General features: G+C 38.2%; 1 protein-coding gene across 3 annotated transcripts in view; it reads left to right on the plus strand.

The window, feature by feature from the left end:
• The window catches only part of MEMO1 (mediator of cell motility 1), a 28,210-nt gene that overhangs the window by 6,532 nt on the left and 736 nt on the right, over positions 1-20,942 (plus strand). For 2 of the 3 annotated variants that reach the window (XM_042789524.1, XM_033011063.2), the window contains exons 2-8: positions 5,652-5,733; positions 7,968-8,036; positions 10,065-10,177; positions 11,583-11,694; positions 12,659-12,801; positions 13,963-14,039; positions 19,517-19,621. In XM_042789524.1, coding sequence (XP_042645458.1) covers positions 5,652-5,733; positions 7,968-8,036; positions 10,065-10,177; positions 11,583-11,694; positions 12,659-12,801; positions 13,963-14,039; positions 19,517-19,621 — 701 coding nt within the window. Of the gene's footprint in view, positions 1-5,651; positions 5,734-7,967; positions 8,037-10,064; positions 10,178-11,582; positions 11,695-12,658; positions 12,802-13,962; positions 14,040-19,516; positions 19,622-20,942 lie in introns of those variants that run through there. The other variant, XM_009971831.3, reaches the window with a different exon arrangement.

Below are 20,942 nucleotides of genomic sequence, written 5' to 3' on the forward strand. Positions count from 1 at the left end.
TGCAAAAAGTGTGTGAGGGTCACTCAAATGAAGGAGAGCTTTGGCCTGATCTCTTGTAGTGAAAGGAACTTCCTGCAGTAGCAGGATAATTAATGTACTGATCATGAAATCTTAATGTTGTGACATTAGCTGGAGCATTGCAAATACAGCTATTAAGTTAAATTCCTACTTTGCAATCTGTGAACAACTAATCATAGTGTCTTGCAAATTCATAAAGTATTTGCTTTGCACTGTTAAATAGTGAATGTAATGTTTCTCTCCCTTCAGTCTTCTATCTTTTTTAGCCTTTTTAGAGGGAAAGTGGATGTGTCATTGCTGGCTCATTTATGAATTAATCATGGAACACAGTATTAATATGCAGGCAGTATTATTTAACATTGTATACTGCAAAAGTATACTGGAATAAATTAAAATACAATTTCCAGGCTATTATTGTAGCTGAATCACTTAAACACAGTCACAATCAAGATACTCCAACTAAAGAATGCCGATTCAACTTTTACTGCACATTTGGAATTGAAAAAGAGCTTTATATTTGGTGCGGTCCTGGTATTATTAAAATAGGCCTGCAAGTACCACTTAGTGAATACTTTCACAAATTCAGGTTACATTTAGCATGTATTAGAGCCAAAATCACTTTCTTAGAGCTATAAAACAGAAGGTCATTTGTTTGGATCTCTGAATGATCTAACTGCTAAAGTATTTTATAAAGCTAGGTAGGTGCACGTTGGTTGATATTCTTAAAGAGTGGTGTACAGATTGATTATTTATTTTCTAATAACTTTCAGTAAAGGAAATTAAAGAGCTAGTGGGATACTGTAAAACTGGGACATGCAAGTGAGAACTGCCACCAAAGCAGATTTCAATGTTTCTTTGTGGCTTCAGTTTTATTTTCCCCCATTAAAGCATTACCTGCTGTTTTATGTCCATTTTACAATGTGTATAATAGGAGTTTATGTAGCATCAGTGTAATCTTAACTTGTACATGACTTTTTCTTTCGCCAGTCCTATAGTTTGCATAAATAAATTCCTGCCTTGCCTATAAGGCTGATTTCACCGTTTCATCAATATTCAGTATAGGAAAGGAGTATATGCTAGCAGTAGAGAATGTGCCCATCAACATGAGTTGTTGAAAATCACCTTCTACTCCTGGCAAATTCTAGTCTTTGCATAGATAAAACTTGTTCTTTATTCAAGGATTTGGCTTTTGTTGCAGTGAGAAACGGATTTTTTTTTCAAGTGGGGTGTGTGTTCTTTAAAACAATCCTTATGCTTTCTGCAGTTTTAACTAAGAAGAGAAACTATTTAGTCCTTTGTCATGTTTCAGATTGGAGTTTCACTGTCGCTTACCATGATTTTTCTAACATGCTGCAAGAATAAAGTCTTCCTTACTTCTTAGTACATATGCTGTAATATTTATTACAAGTATTTTCGAGGTGTAGACTTTTTCATCAATGGGTAAAGACAGTTAAAAGATAAAAGGAGTAAGGCTCAGAAAACAAATAGTTGGCTCCTGTAGGCTAGCAGACTTGCTTAGACAAGTGAAAGATGTCAAGCAGAAGTTCAGAAGCTGGTGAATGCATCGTTACTGTCATTGTGCTCCAGCATTACTTGCGTTGCTGCAAGCGTTGTACACGTGGAACCAAGCGAGAGCTGAGCAGTTTTCCCTGGTGCTGCTCCGAATTTGCGTTGAGGCTTATGCTCTTCCAGCAAAGAAACCATTCACTGAGACTTCCCTACCAATGGGAAAAGTGGGGTTTGCACTAGTAATGGTGGCTGCTGGGGCAGGAGCAAGTCCCCACTGGATTGTGTTGACGCTTGGCATGTAAGCAGTTCAGCCTCACGCCTCGGCTGTAGAAAGAATGTGCCGGTTTGGCTCAACCCGCAAAGCCTGGACCATGGTAGCTGTAAATTGAGGTGATGAACCTAAGCATGCAACTCCCAGATGTCTTTGTTACTATTCATTGTGTGATGCTGGCGTGTATTTAACGCAGAAGGATTCCTTCTTACTTACTCTAGTGCTTTGTGAGGGGATAATGTTGACTGTAAAAATAATTTATCCCTTTAGGCAAGATATTTGAATAAATGCTGCCTGTAGCTGTACCCATAAATTTGTCTGATGGAGACTTGGACTGTGCTTGCAATTATTTTTAAATTGGCACAGCTTCTCCTGGTTTCCAAAACAAAACAGGATGTGAAATATCCAGAGATATTGTCAGCATTCTTTAGTTACATACCTATATTTATACCTTACTTCACAGGGTTGAAATGCAGATCTTAATGTTACGTGCTTCAGTGAAGCTCGTATTTTGCCGCCTAATCTTCCTTTAATCAATAACAGGTCTGATCTTAGAGTATTAACGTTAAACTGTATTGATTGTTGTATCTAGAAGTTGCAACCATAAAGCTTTCTGTCCTTCTGTCTGGGTTAGCCTTAAAAATCCCGCTGCGCTCCTCCTGCCAGCTTTCTCAAGCTGGGCTTCCCACCCGCAGCTCAGGAGCGGGGACCTCTCCTACTTCCCACTGCTGGAGGAGGAGGATGCACAGGCAGCAGCGCTATTCCTCTCCTGTGCTTGTCAGCTTAGAAGGTGGATATTTATCGCGGTTATCTCAGTGACTATTTGCAAAGACTTTCTTCCAGTTTAGCTTCACTTACATATAAACAGAACTTACTTACAGAGCTCTTCGTGAAGAAGCTACTCATCTTCTATAATACAATTCCATATGGCAGAGCATATCTACTGTGATAATGTGGGTTTATTTATATTTTGTATCTCCAATTGAAACATTTTGACTTTAGCCTCAAGCATTGTCATGTCTGAGAAACTGGAAGAAAAACTTCTCTAAACACTTCAACAAAAAGTTGATGCTGACTTGGTAACAAGAGAATGGCAGTTTTAGAATATCCCCCTTAAAGTATTTGTGAGCCTAGGAAGCTGCAGGCAGGTGATACTCCTGCCAGTTCATGTAGGTACTGTTGGATTATTTTTTTTCTTTAGCTAAAAGGTCAGGTGGATATGCTGTACTCTCCATTCTCTGTTTCTGTTAGTCCTTTGGAGAGACAGATTTGATTACGTGTTTTATTAAAATAGTACAAATAAGTATCAGTTGAAACGAAAACTTACATTAGGTCGGGGTTAATGATTTAAAAAGGCACCTTGTGGTTGCATTAAAGGGAAAAAAAATCTGAAAGCAGTTGTGTTACTTGGTCCTTAAGTAAACACTGACAGCAGTTTCATCCCTTGGGTCATACAGATCTGTTATTTTACTGCCTCTAGGAAAAAAACATTTGCTACTTTGTCAGAGTGTGTGTCTGTAATAGCAGCCTAAGCAAGCTTGGGTGTCTTACTCTGCTACTACACTGTAAGATAGGAAGTTTTGGCCAGATTTGAACAGTCATATGGAATTTTAGAAAATTAGCAGAGATTCTGAACTTTGTCTTAAACTGTTCAGCAAGTTACCTGATTTGTCTTAAGCAGAGATGAATTGCCTTAACCACCTTCTTAATCGAAATCCCTGGCTAAGGAAGAGATGGGGGAAGGCCAAGCACTGTGCCTTGTTGGGGAAGAGTCCCAAGGCTGTCTCGCTGTGCTTGAGAGGTTCCGGCCCTTCTGCTGTTGTGCAGCCTGTGGATCTTATTGAGAAGGGGTCGGAGTCATGTTTTATTTCACTCTCTGGGTAGTAGGTGTGTTTGGAAAAAAAGAAAATTCTATCCTCCTGAGGAGCTTCATTCAGTAAGTACTTTATCCTTCTGCATACTTTGGGAGAATTAGGAAGTCAAGTTTTTTTAAGTGATTTGTGTCTTCACTCTTAAGTATATAAAAAATAAGTGGTAAGACTGTAATAGAATACTGTTTTGTTAGTCTCCTACTAGCTTAGAAAGAGGATGGAAATAGAGATCTATTTATTTTTCCTTAGCTTCCCCAACAGCCTCCATTTTCTAAGAAGTTATTATCTTTATCTCTACGGCATGTCTCTGCTGCTTGTAATTTCCCCAAGCAACAGAAGCAGCACAGCAAAATTGGTGTGGGTTTTTGTGTTGTTGGTGTGTTTTGTTTTGTTTGGTTTTCTTTTTTTACAATTTCATCATTTCACAAAGTCTGTATTGCACGAGTGACAGTGGCTAATCAGTGTCACTCTTTTGCCTTGTTAGAGCTGTAGGCAGCAACTAAGGCATTCAAGGTGATTGTAGACTTGGGGAAATGGTGTTGCACTAGTTCACTTTCTTTGTGTGAGAAGGCAGGGTTCTTTACAACCACAGAAGTCATCCTTTTTTTCATGAAACACATGAATTTAAATATTGTATAAAAAAACATGGCTCTGACACCCTTACCCTCCAGGTTTTCTAGGGAGAGCTTTTTGGCTATCACTGGTGAGTGACTGACTGGATTCTGCAAAAGTTGACATCTTTGCTCCAGTTCTCTGTAGCTCTTGTCAGCTTTTTGGAGAGCTGTCAGCTTGACATCTGGGCTGTTTGGAACATAGCTGTGAAATAGTTTTAAGGTATTTAATTTGGTTTTGACTTTTCCTGGCAGTTGGTGGTTTTACACCTGATTGGGAAAGGTACAAAAATCTACAAAGTGAATAGTAGAAGAAAAGCAGCTTACTGCACCATACTTTACAGATAAACTCTGCTGAAGCAGAGTTTTCTGCCAAAAACATAGTGTCAACTGAAAAAAGTACATCTATTTTTCTCTTTGCTAATGATATGTTACTTGTAACAATAGCAGCTGAATCAGTTTTACTCGAAAGTTTGTTTTGTGTTCTTTAAGATAAAGAATGTTGCACTGTATTTGCCAGACCTGCTTCTTCAGGAATAGCTTTACATCAAAAGTTTTCTTTGTGATGGGAAAGAACCAAAACACGTGGGTGTTTTTAATGTATTTCTAGAAGGCATTTTTAGCACTAATTGATAAAATTAGTCAGCTAATTGGATTGAGAATATTTGCCATTTCATGAGATAAAGAATCTAGTTTTAAAAAAATAAGTTAAATATTGGATTGACCAATTATCAAAGTTAAATGTTGCCAAGAAATCTATGTACTTTTAATATATGTTGATTGATCAGAAGTTGTTAAGGCATTGGTATAAGCATGGTGTCTTCTCACTTTTAGCTTTTTCCTCCGTATTTACAATTTTTCCAGGTTACAGTGTGCTTTGTGTTCTGCTCTTATGCTTGCTTGATAATAATAGAGGACTCAATACCATAGCCATTGGCTATCGCGTCAGTATGTAAGGTCTTTGTATTATATCATCTTCCCATATCAGACTCTCTTGGTGTAGGTCATCTTAACTTTTTACTTCTGAATGCTGCAAATACGACTACTAGAGGAATCAGTCATCCGTTAGCCTCTCTTTTGAGATCAGCAGCCATCGATTCTAATGATGAAATGGTACGTGCATCAGTCCACAGAGTAAGAAACACTACGTGTGTGTTTGGATGTGCAATAAGTGACCTTCCTCTACTAGGAGATTAAAACTTTCCTACTGTAACCTTCAACATTACCGCTGTGTTGGGTTGACTTTTTTTCTGAGATGTAAACACAGGCTTTGGTGTTTAAGATGTTTTAAAATCTGTTGGACTTGTGGCCTTTATTTGTTAACTCTTGAGGTATCTTTTATGGCTTCAGTATTTCCTTGTCTCTTCCTAGGACCCCAGCTGAATGCACAACTAGAAGGTTGGCTTTCCCAAGTACAGTCCACAAAAAGACCTGCTAGAGCCATTATTGCACCGTAAGTTTGAAATCTGTTTTTAGTATATATAATACTTGATTGGTTAAATGCATCTTTACTTGGAGTGATTTTGAAAACTGGTGAAAGCTAGTATTTAGCTGAAAGGAATGTCGTGTGGTTTTTAAATAAGTATTTTGGATATGCCATAGAATGGAAGAAATCTGTGCACGTTTTGGTGTATGATTAATCTCCTTTTGCTGATGGACTGCAGACTTAACATTCACTTGTTATCCAGTAGGACAGATAAGAGGTTTATTAGTGGAGTGGTAGTCTAAGGTGACAGCTCTTTCAATGCACTTCTAGTACAGAACAGCTGCACCTGTTTGAACAAACAAAACAAAACACACAAAGCAAAAATCCAGCGTTCCCCTTCCCTGCCCCCCCCCCCCAAATCTTATCAAAGCTCAAAACAAAAAGTAATGAAACACTATTTATCTATCCAAAATAATTTACTTTTGTTATTTTAGTTTGGTTTTGTTTGGTTTTTTTTTTTTTTTGTCCACAGCAGAAATAGGGATCATCTAAACTATTTAGGTGGAATTCAATTTCCTGAAGATAGCTGAGAGATATAATAAGTATATTGCTCATTCCAATTTATTATGAGTTGGAAGGAAACACTAGAAAAAGCACCTTAAATACGATGTTTTTCCTGTGCTAACGTAGCATTGACATAATGTTTGAAGTATTCTATAATAATATTGTCCCAAGTCCGCCTTAGTTTTTCTCGCAGGAATGTCAGGAAAGAGGCCTTGCAGCTGCAGATTAGATAACGTAGGTTCTGTTTTGCAAAATTTCTGGAGGTCTTCCCGTGGCCTCACCAAATTGTTTCATTAACTGTGCCTTTGTTTTCCCATCTGTAAAGTGGGATATGGCTAATAATATTCTTCTGAAAGGCTGAAGAAACCTATAGCAGAGGGAACCTTGCAGAAGGCTTTTTTGACGTTGTCAAATAACGTATCTTGCTGGTTCACTAGGTCTCAGTCTCCTGTTTCTCCCCTTAACGTGTATGTTAGTACCTTTCTGAGCTCTTTAGAATGAGTGAAGTAAGTGACAGTGAAGTGAAACCCCAGGGTAATTCTGAGGATAATTTGCTCCGAGTACCACTCTGTGGATGAATATACATGCATGCGAACATACATATGTATAAATAAATACATAATCCTCCCGTGTTGTCAGTGGGAACTTGTCTCTTCAAGCATTCTGTATGTCCCAGGATTTGCAGCACGTATCATTCTCGGTACCGTTGTGTTAAAAGACCATCTGGAAAGCTGTAGGTGTGTTGTTGCACATACATGACTCGGAATAAAAGATAACTGTTGACCTAGGGTCACGGGTACTCCAGATGATCTCCAGAGCTGATGTGGCCCAAGTGTTGTGCAACGTGAGCATGGCCTTCTGCTGTGGACGTGCTGCGGCCTGGCCGTGAGCTGCTCTCCGCCACTTGGCCTGGCACCCGGCTTGAATGAACGTTTTCTGGAATTAATGCTTTTAGCAGTATAAACAGAATCTTCTCCTGTTTTTAACAATCCCGAAGGGAATGGGTCTTAGGATTTGGATGTGATTCTTGAAACAAGTAGACAGAATAATTATGAATGTTTTTGGAGTGCACACAGGAGCACAGGCTGAGAAAGGCTCCAGGCCAGAGCGATAGGAAATGATAAAGCACGTATTGCATTCTCTGAGGTAAAATCTACCAGGCTGCGTTCCGCTCCTTTCCCTGTACCCATTCGTTCTCTAGCTGAGCTATTCTTCGATGACAGAGCATTTCTAGTCTCTGTTGATCTGCTGTAACGTGTGGTCTCTCTCTGCCAGACCCCTCTACTGTCATGGTATTCAGTTAGCCGAGTGCAGTTAGAAGAGCTTTCTCCAGCAACTTGCAATTCCCTTGTCCCCTGGCTGCACTCAGCGTTCTCATGAGCTTCAGATAATACGCAGTTGTGTTGTCTGTCTACTAGTATCTTTTACAAGTAACGAGAAGTGCTCTGATCTGGAGGCTTGCTTACTAACTTTTAAGTAAATGGTCACTGACATTTACAAACGTGTCTCTCATACATTCAGCTCTGCAACAGTGCTCTCCAGCTCTTTCAGGAGTTGATTTTTGGATGACTCTTACTATTTCTAGATCATTAGGGACAAATAATAATCAAGACATTAACACTTAATAGCAGTATCAACATATTTAAGATGTTAAACAATATTTAACATGTTAACATCTTGTGCACCTTGATTTGCAGCCATGCAGGGTATACCTACTGTGGATCTTGTGCAGCCCATGCTTACAAACAAGTGGATCCTAATATTACGTAAGTATTAAAGTATTAAAGTTTTTCTTTACAAAGCGTAAGAAAATGCCATTGCAATTCTCTGGGACGTTGAATATTCTTTTTACGTTCTTACACTTTGGAAGTACTGCACTTTGTAATCTTTTTAGTCTTTTATGCATCTCTTCTGTTTTAACGTAATAAATGTTCAAATTGTGTGGATGTTACAAAAGAGAAAATTAATGTAGTATTGTTGAATTTGAAAATGTAAAGCAGTATTTTCAAAAACTGAGAATTACTGGTAACTGACTTCTTAGGAGGGAGGGGTTAAAGGTGTTCTTTTCGCAGGTAATAACATTTAATTTACTTTATTGCTTGACGTTCTGTTGCTTTTATAAAAGCCCAAGCTGAGTTGTTTGGTTTTTGGTTTTGGTTTTGTTTTTTTTTTTCCCCCGGTCACAGGGTGTCTTTGTTTCTTGTTTTGTTTTGGTTTTGTTGGTAGGTTTTGTTTGTTTTTAAAGTATATTAAAATATTTGATCATGATTCTGCATTGGTTTTTCAGTGCAGGATTATGGGCTGAATGCTACCAGGATTCTCTTCTGCTGTGGAGAAAGTGACCTATGTGTGTATATAATATTTGAAGTCAGTGAAAGTTACTTGTTGTGATAATTTTAAATGGGCTTGTGTTTCCAACAGCACAACAGTTTAAAATAAGAAAAATTAAAAAACCCCAACATGCTACTGTAGTCTGTGCATGTCTCTGAAAATATGAATCCCGTTATTCTAGGTTAAAGGAATGTAATTCTTATGTATTCTGCTGACTGCAACATTTTTTTTAATGAAAAAATTTAAAATATCTCCAGTATTTACTCAAAGAATGTATCTTGCAGTGTTAATATAAAAACTGGCTATGTCTATCACTTGCTTATGAGAAAACATGTTGTAATGTTCTCCAAAGACCTTGGTTTTGATTCTTTCTAAACTATTGTAAACAAAGTGAAGATAACTTATGGTGTGAAAGATAACTAGTTTCTCTGAAATTTCTAGAACGAGTTGCATTCCCCATGTTCAGTGACATGGAGTTGATGGAACTTTCTGGATCATTTGCTATTTTACTGCATGGGATGTTTAGAATTTGTCTTTCAGCTGCACTATTGCACATCTGGATATTTTGTTTTTATGAGCTCTGTAAAAGTTTTAGTATAGCTTACTATAGCACTCCATATGTAAGGGGAAAAATAATACAAAAAAAATGTTTACATCTCCTCCCTCTTTAGTTCAGTGCCCGAAACAAGATCATATAATCCTGAATCTGAAAAGCTGAATTTCCTGTAGTGGTTTTTTTTGTTTGTTTGTTTGTTTGTTTGTTTTGTTTGTTTTTTTTTTTTTTCTTGAAGTCTTGTGGCAGGAGAACCTTAACATCTAATCAAGAGCCAGGAACTGAGGACTTGATGAAATAACATCATGATGACGTGTGAAAGCTTCTAGTATCAGCTAAAGCTACGAATGTGCCGTCCAAGTCCCTGTTGTTGATGCAACAGCTGGATAAAAACAGCTTTTGAGAATGACTTAAATTTGAATTTGGTGAAATCTGAAGTAAGGCTAATGTAGAAAATAAGTGAAAAACTCCGAACAGATGATAAATCCAGAATTCTCATTTGAGGGCACATACCTCTAGTTGTTGAAGGTGGTGTGTGACTGAAGGCTGTGTTGGTCCAAGGAGAGAATCCCAAAATCTGTTCGAAGGGGCTGTAACACATCATTCAGCCTTCAAATGAGTCCAGTCAGACAGATTGCTAGCTGATGAGTGCCCTCTGATACGTAACCGGCTTAAGAGGTCTGAAGCTGTGGGGGAAGCACTACGGAACCGATCTCATGATCGTTTCTGAGATACCGAACAAGCCTAGGCCATGGATTGACCTGTGCTCTTACATACAGCAGACTAAAACTCTCTTGGTAACCTCCAGAAAGTATCACTTTGTACGTTTTTATGAAACTTGTTACTCTAAACCAAGTCTCTGTACAATTGCAGTTACCTAAATTGTGGGCTTTTGTGTTAATTGTTGTAGCCGAAAAATTTTCATTCTTGGGCCTTCCCATCACGTGCCCCTTTCCCGATGTGCACTTTCCAGTGTGGACATTTATAGAACACCTCTGTATGATCTCCGAATTGACCAAAAGAGTAAGTGCATGATAAAGCTTACATCTTGAAGATTACTGAGGCTTGAGTATTAACTGTGGTACTGCAGTGCTGAGGACTCTCTTGCTGGGCACTTCGTTGCTTTTAAGCAGCATACAAGAATAAATTGGTTTTTACTGCAATGAAAGCTAGCTTCTGAAAGATCCTGGCGGTTGTAGATATTGCTATATTATAACCTTAATGTCTCCCTTGCTCCTGCAAGTAACAAATTCTCAATTTTTGTTTATCTTTCCCATTACGAGTGTGTGCCTCTTGACAAGCGATCTTTAAAAGGAATCTCAAAATGAAAAAACGTTGCATTTGAATAATAGCTCATTACACAACTGCCTCATTAGTCTGTGAAGTATTCTCTCTGCAAAAAAAAGATAGTGCTTTAGTTGGTTTGAGTTTATTTCTCATAGAGGAATAACAGAGGAACAAAACGCTGCTTTTATTTGGATGCATTATTGCATGTGAGTTTTTTTTTAACTGGCAGAGTACGTACAGGATTTAAAAACTGTTTGTCCATAAAGTACCAGTCTTTCAGACTAAGCTTAAAGGTGTGATGAAGATAAATTTGATATTTTGACTTCCATGTGTTTTGAGGTAAACATAAATAATACAGTATCTTTTTCAGAAAGGTTAATTAGCACAGATGTATTGCTACTTCATCATGACTGTGATTAAGCAAGTTAGTTCAGACTTTCTCCATAATGCCTGCAGAAATTTCCTTAGGTAACAAATACTTCGCTTTCTGTAGAACTCCTTTATGGAGTGGAGAAGGAGGCACAGCCCTACATCAAATTCTTCATTCAGTGGAGAGTTTTCAAAATGTAGAGGTGGCTCTGCGTGCCACCAAGCGCACCCGAGAGTAGAAAAGATAATTTATAAATCTGGATTACTTAATCAGCTTTCACTGTCTCTAGAATTCACAATTTGGTTAATAATAAATTGTATTAAATAGTAGAACATCCACCAGTGGCTCAGCTGATCAGCAATTTTTTTTTTTTTTTTTCCCTTTAAAACATATTGTGGTGTAGTTTGTGAAAATAAGAATTCAGTGACTGGGCAAATGCATGCATACTTTCAAATGTGTTTTATTTGTGTTACTTAAATTTTGTGTAACAACTGAAAATCTTTCTTAATATACTAACAAGGTCACTGATTTCACACTTATTTTGTAAACTGAACCAATTACGTTTGTATCTTAATGACTTGAACATAATTTTAATCCTGAATTTATTTAAAAACAAGGGGTTTATGGTAACAGCCCCTGGAGGCAATTAATTTGTTACAGTGGGCTTGTTTAATAAAGATGCACTGTAGCTTGTTTTATGGTGTTTTGTTTGTTTTTTCTTTTTTTTTTTATGAAAAAAAAAAAAGTAATAAAAATTAATCTTCATTTCAGTTTATGGAGAATTGTGGAAGACTGGAATGTTTGAGCGTATGTCCCTACAGACAGATGAAGATGAACACAGTATTGAAATGCATTTGCCTTACACTGCTAAAGCCATGGAAAGGTACTAGGGCTAATTCCTTCTACAAGAATGAACATTTTATGTGTATTAAATGTTTGAACTGCCTGTGAAGTGCAGCAGGAAGTAATAATGCCCTTTATGGGATATAATGCCCTATATGGTGTATAATACTCGCACTCGCCCACCCACCCAATAAAAAGTTTGGGGAGGAGAAGGTCAGAGACTAGGATTAGTTGCTGAAATAGAAACCATGAGTGGAGCGAACACCTGAATGATGAAATTGGAATAGCCCTTATAAACAAGTTTATATATTTATATTGACTTAATAGAGTTAATATTAGACATGCTTTCATAAATCTTTCTCAACAGCTGATTTTTTTTTTTTTTCTTGTTTTCATTTTTGCAAGATATCTCTGGAAGAAATTCAAATACTAATAGGTGTTTTCTGTGGGATTTTAAGTTTGTTTGGAGCCTTAATACTAATTTTGAAATCCGGGTTCTGTTTACGCCTTCTATTTCAGATGGGTACTTTGAATAATTTTTCTTTATAAAGACAATAATTTTTGTCAATTTGTGGTGGTTTCCACCCCCCCATCTTTTTTTTTTTTTAACTTCCATAGTATTTGTAATTTTCTCTGGAGTATCCGTATACATCTGGGTGGTATCATGAGCATTTTTATACACATTGGAAAATTACCCAATATTTGTGCAGCATCTATACAGGGAGAATGTAATTCTTACTTTATTGCTAGTTGTATTGTGTCTTTTCGTTTGCCTGGTGTTTTCACTTTGCAGGAAAGCTAAATACTGTTTTGTGGGGAGATTTATTTTCTGAAATTGAAGTAGTTTCAGGTTCTAAAACAGCCTCCTAGTAAAACCTTAACAAATTAACTGTATCTTCAATTCAATAGTGCCCTTTTAAAACACTCTGCAATTTCAGTTAGCAAGCCCTGAAAAAAACTTCAGATGTTACTTGAATTACAACCTCTTTTCTTTTGCTTATAAGCCATAAGGATGAGTTTACTATTATTCCTGTGTTGGTCGGAGCACTGAGTGAGTCAAAAGAGCAGGAATTTGGAAAACTCTTCAGTAAATACCTAGCTGATCCTAGTAACCTCTTTGTGGTTTCTTCTGACTTTTGCCATTGGGGTAAGTTTCACATCTCTTCCTTATAGCAGTTTGAATATTTTGTAGTGATTTTCAAATAACGTATTTTATTAAACGTTGAACAGTTTAACTTCTGTTAAATGTATCTTTGAAACTTAAATGCCTTTGTAAAGCTAAAAAATTATTATTTTTTTTTTGATCTGGAACAATAGACAAAAGAAAATTATTAATGTGGTATGTGTTTTCAGTGTAGTGGAGGAAATAAATGGTGAAGGTGTATGGGTTTATATGCATCTCTTTACTGTTGCAGTGAAATAAGTGTCTGAAGTCTCTTGCTTTTTTTTTTACTCTTCTTTTAAGCACTTCAAAACTAATTAGCTAAAAATACACTGGACATGGCAACATCCCTCTGATGGAAATAAATTTTGTACATTTTACTGCTGGGTAAGATAGCAGATGGAGTATTTATGCCAATTTGCCAGAGCTATCCCAGTTCATCTTGGTGGCAGAGCTATAAAGACTCCAGAAGCCTTGACTTCTGTCCTGCTTTAACACATTATTTTTCTTTTAAGTGTGATGATAGCTGGAAAGGGACTGCTTCAGAAAGATATGTTTTATGTTACACAACAGACCTTCTTCCCTTTTTTCATTGTCATCTTTGGTCAACTTACATAATTAAGTGCATATTTTATTTGTCTTTGAATTGTGGAATAGGTGGAGATATATAAGAATGACCTGGGTTCTGTTGTGGCTAATGAACCATCTGGAACTGTTCATAGAATTACCATGAACTTTTTTTCTTTTAACTTTCATTTACTGTGGGTATTGCTGTGCAAGCAGAAGTAGCCTGACTCCAGGGTTGACTTTGTCAAGAGGGATAGCGAAATGAAATGTTGCTTTACTTTTTAATTTATAGAATTGGATTCCAAGGCAATAACAGGCAATTAATAAGTGATACTACAGTGTCAGTTCTACATAGTAGGTTTTTCTTTAGGAATATAGCTGCCCATCGTGTATTTTTTTACTTTGCTTCAGGGCTGCTACTTTGATTGCCCTAGAATTTCCTCACTGGAGCTAACAATATAGAATAAGTGAAGATTACTACTTTACGAATATAATAATTTCAGTTATTTAGTAAGTACTAGGGAGTGTTTTAGCTACAATTTTTCCCTTTTTTATTTTATACATGATTTTTGTTTCAAGGTCAGAGGTTCCGTTACAGTTACTATGATGAATCCCAAGGAGAAATTTATAGATCCATTGAGCACCTAGATAAAATGGTAAGTTTTCAGATTTGGTGGAACTAACTAACAAATTTCTCCTGTACATTACATTTCTTTGAACACTTTAGAAATATCTCTAACAAAATATTATAGATTAGCTATTTTATTGAATGTATCCTTTTCCTTTGTTTACCACAATAAGAACTTAGCTGTTGTTTTTAGCTAGTATCCTCCATTTTACTGACTGCGCACAATATATTGTGGGTATAATCTAGTAAGCATAATTTATGAGAATAAATGCATGTTCACCTACCTAAAATGCCCTAGTGTAATGTAATTCTTGTCCACATACCCTCTTATGTTTTCGAGAAGCAATAAGAATTACCAATAGAGTATTGTGGTAGTTCAGGCTTGATAGCTGTGGTATCTGCATATGGAAACAGCATTGTGATTATGCTAATGGTTTCAGCAACATCCATTTTGAGGAGAAAAGGCTGTGAGGGATTGTGCTGGTTAGGAAAACGAAAGTCACCGTTTCCTTGGGGGTAGTCTTCCCACTGCCCCGGATTCTGTAGTAGGTGGTGGGGAAAAACAGTAGACTGTACTTCATTCTGGGTTTGGCAAAAGGCTGAAAGGAGTGCTAAATACATAAAGATCATGATGCCAATTATGTTGCATTTTCTTTGCAGTCACAGGAGCCAAGTATTTCTTTTTAAACGAAAAATTGCATTAACATTTAAGGCTATACTTAAGGCACAGAATAGAAGTAATTCTGGAAATATGTAACCTTAAAATTTGTTTTAAAGCTGTTTGGATCATTTATGTAACTTCTGTAAGATCTGTTAGAAGAGAAAACTCGTGTTATTTGGGGCACGTCGTTTTTTTTTTTTTTTTTTTTTTTCCCTTGTCTTGAAGAAATAAATCCAATCTGCTGGAGAGATCTCTTGATTTTTTTTCCTTGTGTATCCATATAAACCTCTTTGTTTTTCCACAATTCATCAGTGGAATGGAAACAGTAAATAATTTGTCATTATAGAGAAATCTCTCAACCGACAACAAGAATTATTAAAAATGGGATAAATAGAATGGAGGCAGATGTTTTTCTACAGAGTCCCAGAATTTGCAGCTTGGGGTGTTTTTGCCAGAGAGCAGATTAAGGTGCATTAGCAAACAGTAGTTTCCCCTTGCTAATTTCTGTGGTGAAAGCTTGCAGAAAGACTGGACTTTGTCATTCAATTACTTTTAGTGAATGCGTTGCTGCACCAACTCTTTCTTTTGGTAGTTACATAGCCAAAATTAAATGACATTTCTTGTAACGTTGAAAATGATGCCTACCGTTTAATAACCATGAAAACACTTTTTTCAATCTTAAATTTAACTGGAGAATTAAACATGCTGTGTAGCAGTATACTGTGGTTATTTTTTGCCTGTTTATATCATGCCATATGTGAAGACATGACTCCGTATTCAAACTCTGTACAGAGTAGGTTTTGCTTTCAGTGAATTTCAGAAATTTCTTTTTAGCAGCACTGTGGGTACTCTTGGGACGCTATCCACAATGCCACAAAGATCTCCTTGTCACGTTTCTCCAGCTTTTGGAAGGAGTTTATTCAATTTTGTATGCCTCACTCAGCTACTTCTTGTTTCCTTAGATAAGTATTGTATTTTTTTTAATGTCATTTGGCATGCTAAAAGAAACTTGGTATTGTTGTAACCACTAGGCCTCTCCACAGAGGAAACAGCATTAAGATGGAAACAAAACTGTACTAAAACCATCAGGGGTTTTAACCTCTGCTATTACTGGCCCAATAATTTTATTGGACCTAACTAGGAAAGCACTGAGCACTTTGTAAGCAGGAAGATATTCTGCGTTAAGATGAAATTACTTTTCCTTAAAAATGCCCTCGTGGGAGGACAAGGGTCTCTTCATTATTTAGGCTGGACCTTAAGTACAGATGCCTGATGGTTTTCCTGGCGAGTGCACAAACGACGCTAAATGCTTCAGGCATTGAAGATTTACTGACCTGGTAACGGCTGCGAGAAATCTCATTTGCGGTGATTTTTAAGTTAGAGCCCTTAGATTCCAGCATAAAAATTGCAGAGTAGTAAATCTTGCTGGGCAGACATGGGGTTCTCCAGGGGAACCGGGGGTACCACAGCGCGCCCTGTGAAGTGGCAGTGGAAGGGGTGAACAGCCCCACGGTTAACGGGGATGCCGTAGGGGAGAATCCTCGAGTGGAGGGCTACAGCTGAGCAGCTGATGTGCGATAACTTCTTTGTATCTCCTAACCTGCCGACTGCCATCTTTTCAAACAAAAGTGGGGGAGTATTCTGTAAGACGTTCTTGAAGAGTAATTATTTTTTTGATTACGGCCAGCCAGAAAACGCAGACTGCTTGCTTCGATCTTCCCTGCCAGATTGCTCATTTTTATATCTATTTGTGAAACGGTATGCCTCGCTTGAGTGGATAGGAGGATTCTGTTACCCCGAATGCTGAAGGGGGGAGGAGAACGCAGGCGCTGAGGAGAGTTAGAGTTGTGCAGGAGCCGTGCAGGGCACGGGTGGCTGGGTGAAGTGCCGGTGGCTTCTGCAGTGCCGCTGCGGCGTGCCGCCGGCCCGCCGTGCTCCAGCCGGGGACAGCGGCTCGGTTCGCGTGGGCACCCTGCGAGACCACGGTGCTCTGCCCGGGTGCCCTGCCCTGCCCTGCTCTGCTCCATCAGTAATTTCCCTGTTCGTTGTTTATCTTCTAGCCCGAGTGACTCACACCTGCAAAGATAGTTGGACTGGCCAGTGCTAAGACCCGGTTTCTTTCTACTTTCATAAACACGCTCCCAGTTGGTATCTCTTTTTTAAAGCGTGAAGAAGCAGCTGGAGTAACTGATTGCAAATTTCAACCTGAAGGGCCAAAGGATTCTAGGAGTATAGTATGAAATGATCCTGTGGGTTGTTTTGGTTTTGTTTTCCTGTAAGGTTGTAGATACTTGATCCTGTAGGGGATGATATTTAAGAATGTAACTGCTTTTAATCATATTAAGTGCATTGTGCCAGGATATTGCAGATGCCATTTACAGTGTCTAGTAAACTGAGATATGCAATTTCTGTGTGTTGCCATAATAACCATGTGATAAACTGCAGAACTATGTGATGGTTTGCATTTTTATCATGTGGGTTTTGTCGTGTATTTTAATTCTATTCCAAACCATGCCTGGCTGAGTGATTTTGAATGCTGAGAATTATTAGCTTCATACTTCTGCTCTTTAGAAAAATAAAATACAACCTGAGAAAAATGTTTCCTTTATTCCTCAACACCATTTTAGACTGAGAAGCAAGCTTGATAGTCTTTGCTCCTCTGCCACAATGATTTTTAAATCCAAAAGACTGAAAAGTTCAGTACAGCTGAATGCTTGTAGGATATGTGTTAATAACCATTGCCTATGGATTTTCTCCAATCTGTGATGTATGGAGCTCTGTTAGCATTTGCTGGGATGAACTGCGTAGCTCTAAATGTTTTGCAGTGCTGAACTATGCATTTGAATACGCTTACTAGGCATTCTAATAAATCCATGTCCATTCATTTGAGACAAATGCTCAAATGCCTCTGCCCAGTATGTTCCAGTGACTTACAGCTATAAAATGAGTCTCCCAATTAAGGAGCCATTTTCATTTTTTAAGAAGTCATGAAAGGGTTTATAAATGGATAAAATACATTCTTATGAGCTGTTCAGTATCTGAGTAAGTGCTGTATGCATGTTTAGTTTCACTTGAGTATATAGTTAAGTTTGATTCTGCTTTCTTTAGCTGTGTATTGACACGTACAATTTACAAGTAAATGGATGGTTCAGAGACACACTGCTTAAACTTTAGAAATGCAATGGTATCTATGTAATCACTGCTAGTTAGAGAATAGCTACCTTTATTTTTTTGGCACTCATTTAGGTTCTGTAGATCTGGAGTGAGTAACAGATGTAATTACCGGCCAGGGGTCCAAACACCCTCTCCGTGACCCTGGAAGAACTGAGCTCTTGCCAGCAATTGGTCAGCATAGTTTGGTTTTATTTTTCCATAAAATTTATCTCTCTATGAATTCATCTTACATCTGTTTTTAATTAAAAGTACACAAAGGTGGTGGTTATGGTTGCTGTTTTCTAATCCTCTCTGACTCTCTTGGGAATCTCCAGCTCCTCCACTGTAAGCTGTGATCCAGGCTGAATAATTAGCGTATCTGCCAGATCAGCCAGCGCCCTTGCAGACTATTCGAGAGGTTTCACTCTTGAGGTGGAGGCTTCAGACAGACTGCTTCCTGCATCATGATTTCTCCTTTTATCACCCACACTTTCCCCAGAGCAGGGGAAGGGTCTGGAACAATTGCAGAGACCTTAGGAGAAATTTTCTCCCTTTCCAATATCAACCCCTCATTGTTCCCATGCAAAGCGTATGTTTTTTTCCAGTCTCTAAGGAAAACCTTCCTGTTTCATCAGCTCCATGTAAGAAGCACAGCTATGTGTCTTACTTAATTAGCGAGTGCCTGGAGCTCATTTACCTGGTGAAGGGAATTAATCATTTTCAGAGGAAGGAAAAACACAAGGGGATGGGGTCTAATACAGGCAAAATAGCTAAGCCGTGATAAAATCCAGGCAATAATTTGTTTAAACTACTTTCATGGTATTTGATCTGCTCTGTGGGATGGGGCGAGAGTAGGCTGTTACCTGGAGTTGCAGGACTCTCTTTGCTTTTAAGAATGCAAATGTTTGTATATGTGGAAGGTTTTGTTTTCCATACATGTGCTGGTTTTCAGGGTATGACTCCATAGGATCGTGGGTCTCACTGTGGATGGAGGAAAGGACGTATATATGTGACTGCCTCGCGTGAAGTGGAAGCATCATCTCCTGGCATTTACGCTTCTGTCATGCCCCAAACTTTCTAGTGCTTTAGAGATGTTCTGGATCTGCTTTTTATGCTCTGAGCAGATGGCCAGCCTGTGCCCAGATCAACTGCCTTGCATGCCTGATGGGTCTAGGATACACTGCACTCGCTACACGCTCGAAATGCATGTGTGTATACTGATGATTTGTCTAGGGTTTTTGGACGTGCAGAAGTCCCAGGCAAGTGCTCAGCCCTGAGCTCTGTTACCAAGGAGAGGTGCTGGAGGCAAAACTTCTTCCTGCTTTGGCCTTTTAGTAAACTTGTCTCGTTATTGCTGTACAAAATCCTATGGAAGTAGGGCACCCTTGGAGGTGGGGGTCAGCTAGTCTGCAGGAGGAGCTTTTCTAACTTGAGCTTCACTGGTATCTGCAAAGATAGCTTCACAGATCTGTGGATCACTGACAGCTTTGGAAGAGCTCCTGCACTTTTAGTTTGGCAAGGGATGGCAACAAGATGACTACGAGCTAGAGCTGACATGCTGAGATTCCCTTGATACCCTTGATGCATAGGAGAGGTTTTTTCCTCCCGAAGTATCCTGTGTTGTCATAAATAGGTGATGTATAAACGCATAGGAATGTGTGAAGTAATCATTGCTATCAATTCTTTTTCAGGGTATGAGCATTATAGAGCAGCTAGATCCTGTATCTTTTAGCAATTACTTGAAGAAATACCATAATACAATATGTGGAAGACATCCTATTGGTGTATTATTAAACGTAAGTAACTTCTGATTTGTTGAAAAATGTAACTTTCAGCAAACTGCTTACCTTTGTTTTAAACACGGTATTGTTGGAATATTCCGTAGTTCTAAAATGGCGAGTCTTGAATTAATTTATTTTTCCAAGTGTTCTCAATTTGGTCTCCAATTTCTGTGTCTTGCATATAGACAAATGTAAGCTCTTAGAGGGCCTGAGGGTTTTCAGTTTCTTAAGGGAGATGAGGTACCATGTTTCTTTTGAATTGCAATGAAATTCAATCATTCACTTTCTCTTGGCCCTAAATGAACAAACAAAGAAGTCAATCTCCTTGAATAACTACATACTTACTCCTTTCGAATCGGTACTGACAAACGTGTATATTTTTTTCTGTATTGCTATTAGCTAGCTATTGTCAGTGCCTTGTGACGTCTGGCAGCATTTCCAAGCCTTGCAAATACGGTGAGAGATTGCCTCTAAGTATTAGTGCAGTGCACCGTTAACTCATAAATTAATGGCAATTAGATTAACAGGTACTTTCTAGTTACTGTATTATGCTTTGGTGATGCAGTGGAGACATAAACCTGGCTTAACTTAGTTGTCTAAATTGGGTCACAGCTGCTTTACAGCACTGCTGGAGTGCTGCGGATTTGTCATATTGCTTGAGTGAATCACTGTATTTTTACTGTAATTCAAAGCTGAAACAGGAAGCCTGTTAATCTTTTTAAAAGGGAAAACTTAATTCACTTGAAATATAGTCTGTATGGAGAACATACAGAGGAACCTTTTAAAGTGGAGTCTATAGAAGTTTGTGTGAGCGATATCAATGTTGGGGATACGTGTGGTAAAAGTCAGCACTATGACAATGTAAAAATACCCACCTCTTAACCTCCGATAATGATTAATTTTGCAGTGAATCTGAGCTAAATTCTGTTCCTTCACTTTTGCCAGTTGTCACATTTAATAGATTATCTTGGTACGTTCTTTTTCTGTAATGGAAGAAACACAGTCTAAAAAGCGTTAATAGTGTTGGGGTTTTTTTTCTGTCACACCTGTGTTTCTGTATAAATTCCCGATGGAACTAAAAGCATTGTTTCTAAAGGATCTATTTTGAAAGGTTGTTCCGTATTGCTTTATAGAATTGTACAGATGTGCATAGTGCAGTGCGGGGAGCGTCAGTGAATGAAAGAGCACAGAAATGGGTTAGGTCCCCAATACTTAGAGGTGCTTATATTTTAACAAGAGATGGTGCAGAGACCCCTGGGGTGAGGGGAGAGGACTGAGCTCTAGAAAATGTCAGAATTCCACTGGTACCCTTTTTTAAACAGCTTTTTTTTTTTTT

The sequence above is a fragment of the Tyto alba genome, unplaced genomic scaffold (genome assembly GCF_018691265.1).
Source record: "Tyto alba isolate M040663 unplaced genomic scaffold, T.alba_DEE_v4.0 Super-Scaffold_16, whole genome shotgun sequence".
In the NCBI taxonomy this organism is placed as follows: Eukaryota; Metazoa; Chordata; class Aves; order Strigiformes; family Tytonidae; genus Tyto; species Tyto alba.